The following is a 7,091-nucleotide window of genomic DNA, read 5'->3' as shown; positions in this document are numbered from 1 at the left end:
GGTGTTCGCGCTGCAGCCGCTGGACCACGAGGAGCTGGAGCTGCTGCGGTTCCAGGTGAGCGCGCGGGACTCTGGTGCGCCTCCCCTGGGCAGCACGGTGACTGTGCAGGTGTTCGTGCTGGATGAGAATGACAACGCGCCCGTGCTGCTTCCACCTTGAGGGGTCAGAAAAACTATAAGGTGTTGGAATTAGTGCCAGTGTCAGTGCGCCCGGGCCATATATTGACGAAAGTTTGGGCGGTGGACTTTGACTCTGGCTGTAACACGTGGCTGTCTTATGAACTCTTATCCGGGCCTGCCATTGTGTGCAGCCCGTTCCGCGTGGGGCTGTACACGGGCGAGATCGGCAAGACACACGCTGTGGACAAAGGTGGACAGTCCGGGCCAGTTCCCGCTGGTGCTTGTGAGGGACCATGGGGAGCCGGCACTGAAGGCCATGGCCACCCTGCTGGTGTCTCTGGTGGAGAGTAGCAAAGTGGCTAATGCTTTATCTGTAGCGTCCATGAGCACCGTGGGTGGGAAGATGACACTACTGGGTGTGAACGTGTATCTAATCATTGCTATTGGTGTGGTGTCCAGCCTGTTGGTGCTCATGCTGTTGCTGTACACAGTGCTTCAATGCTCTGCGGCACCCACCAAGGAAGGGAGCATGCCAGCGAAGTGCATGCTGCTGTGCTGGAGCGGTGGGTGCTAGCAACAGAGACGGCAGAGGATGTGCTCTGGGGAGGGTCTGCCTCATGGCCTTCTGACCCAATCTTTTGCAAATTTGAGAGGATTGCTTATCTTCTCCGTGTGAAGTAATTGATATAATTTAAGGGTATTTTTTTTCTCTTAGTAACTTGCTTTTAGGTAATAGTCATGTCCTATTGTTAATTTTCTTTGTAATCTTTATAATGGTATACTTTATAACATCTCTTCTCTGTTTTAGTCGTTCTCATTTTGAATTTTATGTATTACCCAACACGGATGAATTAGGTAGATATAATGGAGATCATAGATCACAGTTTAAAATTCTTTTTGATTTTATCTATGAATGATTGGCCTTGAAGAATAGTATGTTACTTCAAAAACAATTTAGGTGTTTGTTAACTCAAATTAAAAAATGTGATCATAGTTTCAGGATTACAGGCAAATTACAAGGATGGTTAAAAAAATATCTAGGTACCTTTAGCTAGATTCATTGTTTCTCGTGTGCTGGGGCTATTAAAATAGCCTCCTTAAACTGGGTGTGGTGGTGCACACCTGTAATCCCAGCACTTGGGAGGCTGCGGCAGGAGGATCTCTGTGAGTTTGAGACCAGCCTGGGCTACATAGTGAGTTCCAGGTCAGTCTCAACTACATAGTGAGACCCTGTCTCAACAAAACAAAAACAAAAACAAAACAAAAAAATAGCCTCCTTGGTTATCATTTTAACTTCAGTATAATCTAGATATTATAACAATATTATGTTTCAAGTATTATAACAATTATAAAAATGACTTGTTTTTTTATTCTAAGATGAGTAATTTGCCATTTTTCATGTGAAATATCTTTCTTCTTTCATGTGAGATTGACCAGTATACTATAGATAGATAAAATATAATATCATTTAAGTTAGAATGTTTAATGTCACCTAAATCACAATGAATATTGCAATTCATATTGTCATTCAAAATTTATCATAATTTATTTTGCTGTTTTTATTTCTTTCTTGTTGGCACATACATAATAGCCATCCTATGATTAATCTGGTTTTGTTTTTGCAACACTGGAGACTGAACCAGGGAGTTATCCATGCTGTGAAAGGGCTCTATCACTGAGCCACATTCCCAGCCCTAGCATTTTGATGCAATAAAATGTAAAAGGTCTGGGATTTAGCTCAGTGGTGCTGCCTGCCACCTGCCTCACATGCACAAGGTCCTGAGTTTGATCCCCAGTACAGAAAAAAAAGTAAGAGTATTTCTTTCATGGTGCTAGGTGCATGGTGGTAGGAATTGAAACTAGGGCCTCTGGCATGGTAAGCAGGTGCTCCACCACTGAGCCCAACAATATTAATTGATCTGTATTGCCAGGCACTGTTCTAATTGTCTCTTTTATTTAGCAAATGAGCCATATTGCAAAGGTACAATTATTATCCCTAATTTATGGACAAGAAGCCAAAAACTTAAGCTATAGAAATAGTAAGAAGTGGGTTCAAACCTAGTTTTGGAGAATTTCAAACCACTATGGTATATTATGGCTTTGTGCCTTTTATCATGTGAATTTTGCAAAATACATTTTTCATCTTGTAACTTTCTTCTAAAAAATATTTGGAGACTTCTCTTTGACCAGAAAATAGAGCACTACATTCTACTGTTTGATATAAGGGACATTAAATTTTAGCCTTTATATACTCACTCACATTTTGGACCTGGACAAGAAATAATTTTTGAATAAGTATATGTATTGAAATGGATACCAATTCAGTTCCAGCATAGAAGTGGAGTAAATTTAAGAGGTTAGGCAATGTTTTAATCAAGAGTGAGTACAGGTAACATTTCAACAGGAAAACATTACAGATGGAGAGATGAGTATGAATAAGTGAGCCAAGTTTTCTCTGGTGAATGTGTACTTTAAAGGTTAGAGCAGAGGAGATTATAAAGATAAGAAATCTAGGAAAATAATCGTTTATGATAATTTAGGAATCAAGTGATGGCAACTTATGGCAGTAGGAATGGTTTACAGTGTTCATGTACAAGAAGTATTAGCAATGTAGAGGCAGCCAGATGATGCCTGACTCAATGCAAACAAGAGAAAGCTGAAAGCTGAAAATGACACTCATTTATTTAGGTTGGTCAACTGAAGAACAAGACTGCCTTAAGTAAAATGCAGAACAGAGTTGAGAAAACAATTGTGCATGTTTGTGCAGGTTGCAAATTAATATTTAAGAAATTTGAGGTTCTAGGAGATTACTATTGTGATTGAAAATTTATGCTTGTAACTCAGTATGGATTTTGGAGTAATTTCATTATAGAAAATATTTAAATCTTTGAAATAATAAAATCAACAAGATATATGTAAACATGAAAATAACATGTCCAAAAAATTTTGGGTGAGCAGTTGTGTTAGTTTCTGCAACTGCTACAACAAATGACCCAAACTGGGTGGTGTGAGACAACAAATGTTTACTCTCTCCTGGGTTTGGAGGCCAGAAATCCATAATCGAGATATTACTCACTAGGATTCTACCCTTTCTTCAGGCTCTAGGGGAGAATCTGTTCTTTGCTTCTTTCAGTTTCTAATGGTTTGTGTTCCTTGGCTTATGGTTATACCTCTCCAATCTATGGCCACATTGCTTTATCTTCTCCATGTTTTCTTTGTGTGCTTATTTTTTTAAGGGTACCTGTGAGTGCAGTTCAAGTCCACTGGATACTCCAGGATAAGCCCCTCTCAAACTATTTAATTTATTATAAGAAGTGCCATATAAAATAATATTCAGAAGTTCTGAGTCTTATAATGTGGGTTTATCTTTTGAGGGGCCACAATTTAATCAACTGCAGTAAGTTTAAAATCATCGGGAGGACAGACAGTGAGTAGCTGAAATGAAAGGCAAAATGCATTGTAAGTAAATTTGTGCAAATTTAAGTAAATTTGAGAAGTTAGAAGTAAAAAGAAGACAGTAAACAGAGCAGTTATATACAGGTAAATATGTATTTTATCTATGTAAAGAGATATAGAGACATTAGAGATAATTAAGTGTCTGTTGTTTGATGGAAAGAGAGACATACTAAAGATAAGACAGACCACAAAACAATGAAAAGAAAGATGAAAGATACTAAGGAGAGGAGAATAAAAAAATAACTTTTTCCAGAGTATAGGGTTGACCTTAAATGTGGAGATAGTTTTCCTTTATACTAATAGTGAATAAAATTAGAAAATATAAAGGAAAGCATTGATATAAGAAGTGAGAAATTAAATTCATGTTTTATGACTTTTCCCTCTGTGGGAAAATCATTTGCAAGTCAGCTGGTGGAAATGAGGTGGTGAATTTGAGAAGAGAGGGAAGAGAATATGCAAGAATTTCTGTAGCCAAGAAGGAAGAATTTATGAATTCAGTTAAGGGTCCAGTTTAGGTAAATGTGAGAGTATACTTGCAGAGTATGTAGCCTTCATGGTTAAGTAACTACATTATCAAGATCAATAGGAAGAATAGAAAATATTAGTGGTGTGTTGGAGGATAATGAGTATATTATAGGAGTAAGATAAATGAGTGATTCTAGGGTGTCTGGAAAGGCATGTTTTAAGGAGTTGAATAATTCTAGTGAAATAGTAATTGCACAACATAGCTACTGATAGACAAGAAGCCTGAAAAAGAATGAGGACTATTCCCATTCTAAAAGTAAAATGTTAGTAGAAGTAGTGGGGCTGGACAAAGTGGTAAGAATACTAAGTTACACAAATTTCAGAGGGGAGCAGAGGCACAAAAATGAACTGAACTGTCATTTCCTATAGAAGTGTGCACAGAATAGACATGATAGTATATTTTTATTGTTCATTTGACCTGGATCTTTGTGACTTGATAGTGATAGCAATAGATAAAAAGCCCCTTCTTTTCCTTGACAAAGATGTGTTAACATCGTTTTCTAGTTCTTCTTGGAAAATACGTGGAAAATTAGAATCAACTTAAATGATAAAAAGGTTTTCCCTAATGAAGATGAAGTAAAATGGAGAAAGAAAAGACATTTAACCTATTGGTAACAGTTCAAATAGTAATAAGTGCATAGAATTCTAGTGCATGGCATGTTTACTACAAAGATAACTCTAAACTTCAAAGCATTTCTCTGTCTAAACAGTCCCACAAGCTCATGTGCAATTGCTTATGTTCCTTACAAATATAAATACTTTATCCACACTTCATAGTCACATTCAGAGGAATTTATACATATTGTGTATTTCTTCAAAATATGGCAATCCTTACCAATATCTTACACCTTCATCTGTTTTATTCTTACGTGATGGTTGGGGTTCCACATGGAATTAATGGCTATTGTGTACGAAGGTCTTGAAAAATATTTCCAGAAATGACACTACAACCAGAGCTTACACAGCTGTGAGAACTAGAGTCCCATCGATCTAAAACCAGTATATAAAATTTCCCCTCTTTAAAAAACCTGCATGGAAATTTTACACATGTAAAAATAAATTTGTGGAAAAATGGAACACATTGCCAAATAACATCAATTGCTGAGAAGAACACAGTGATTTACCATTTCTGGGAAGGCGAACATTTAACCTCAATTACACATTTGCAGTGAAAATTCAGGAAATGCGAAGAAAAAGACATCAATGGAAAAAATGTAGACTGAGTCATTCTGACACTTACCCATTTATGCGCATGGTGTCGCTCTTCACTGAGAACGTTTCTGCCAAGAAAGCCACAGTTTTTTCCTCCAGAAAATTTGCCAGATCAGACAATATCCGTTTCGAATTCTTCCGCAGTAGGAGGCCATAAAATTGGCCCTTGAGAGGCAGTTTAAGGTAAGGTATTCTATATTTTGTGGATATCTCTGAAGATTTTGCGTTTGCCATGTTGTTTACCTGGAAAGAAGGCCTGGGCTACAGGCATCTGCTACTCTCGCTTGTGCTCCTCGCAGTCTGGGGGACCGGTAGCGGCCAGCTCCACTACTCCGTCCCCGAGGAGGCCAAACACGGCACCTTCGTGGGCCGCATCGCGCAGGACCTGGGGCTGGAGCTGGCGGAGCTGGTGCCGCGCCTGTTCCGGGTGGCGTCCAAGGAGCGCGGGGACCTTCTGGAGGTAAATCTGCAGAATGGCATTTTGTTTGTGAATTCTCGGGTCGACCGGGAGGAGCTGTGTGGGCGGAGCGCGGAGTGCAGCATCCACCTGGAGGTGATCGTGGACAGACCGCTGCAGGTTTTCCACGTGGAGGTGGAGGTGAAGGACATTAACGACAACCCGCCAGTGTTTCCTGAAAGTAACAAAAGTATAATTATCGCGGAATCTCGACCTCTGGAAACTAGATTTCCACTAGATGGCGCATCAGATGCAGATATTGGTGTAAACTCGGCATTGACCTACCGCTTGGATCCCAGCGATTATTTCACTTTGGACACACAAAATAGTCGTGAACAAATGTCTCTATTATCACTTGTGTTAAGGAAAACCTTAGACAGAGAGGAGATTCAGGAACATAGTTTATTACTGACAGCCAGTGATGGAGGTAAACCTGCGCTGACCGGTACAGTTCAGCTGCTGATTAGGATTCTGGATGTGAATGACAATGCACCAGAATTTGACCAATTTGTTTATAAAGTTAAAGTATTAGAGAACGCGCTTAACGGAACACTGGTGATCAAACTAAATGCCACAGACCCCGACGATGGTCCAAATGCAGACATAGTCTACTCCTTCAGAAGGCCCATATCTCCTGCAGTGGTACATGCATTTAATATAAATCCCAAGAGTGGAGAAATCAGGATAAAAGATAAACTGGATTTCGAAGAAAATAAATTTTATGAAATATCCGTGGAGGCAGTTGACAGAGGGAATATCCCAATGACGGGTCATTGTACCCTTTTGGTGGAAGTAGTAGATATAAACGATAATGCCCCGGAGGTAAGCATTACATCTCTGTCGCTGCCTGTGAGAGAGGACACTCAACCTAGTGCTGTCATCGCCCTGCTTAGCGTGTCTGACCTTGACTCTGGTGTCAACGGAAAAGTGACCTGTTCCCTTACGCCCCACGTCCCCTTCAAACTGGTGTCCACCTTCAAGAACTACTATTCGCTGGTTCTGGACAGCACTTTGGACCGCGAGAGCACATCTAGCTATGAACTGGTAGTAACCGCAAGAGATGGTGGTTCGCCCTCGCTGTGGGCCACGGCCACCGTGTCCGTGGAGGTGGCCGACGTGAACGACAACGCGCCGGTGTTCGCGCAGGCCGAGTACACGGTGTTCGTGAAGGAGAACAACCCGCCGGGCTCCCCCATCTTGACGGTGTGCGCGCGCGACGCGGACGCGCAGGAGAACGCGCGCGTGTCCTACTCGCTGGTGGAGCGGCGGGTGGGCGAGCGCGCGCTGTCGAGCTACGTGTCTGTGCACGCGGAGAGCGGCA

General features: G+C 40.9%; 1 protein-coding gene and 1 pseudogene across 1 annotated transcript in view; both read left to right on the top strand.

Annotated features, from left to right (window-relative positions):
* Positions 1-160, top strand: part of LOC109117721 — a 696-nt pseudogene extending 536 nt beyond the window's left edge.
* Positions 161-5,336: 5,176 nt separating this feature from the next.
* LOC109117722 (protocadherin alpha-13) overlaps positions 5,337-7,091 on the top strand; it is a 78,349-nt gene continuing 76,594 nt past the window's right edge. The window contains 1 exon segment of the mRNA XM_033765574.1: positions 5,337-7,088. Coding sequence (XP_033621465.1) covers positions 5,546-7,088 — 1,543 coding nt within the window. The 5' untranslated portion in view covers positions 5,337-5,545.

The sequence above is a fragment of the Fukomys damarensis genome, unplaced genomic scaffold (genome assembly GCF_012274545.1).
Source record: "Fukomys damarensis isolate Sample0158 unplaced genomic scaffold, DMR_v1.0_HiC HiC_scaffold_3, whole genome shotgun sequence".
NCBI lineage: Eukaryota > Metazoa > Chordata > Mammalia > Rodentia > Bathyergidae > Fukomys > Fukomys damarensis.
Note: the sequence above shows the minus strand (reverse complement) of the source record. Positions and strands in the feature narration are given on the sequence as shown.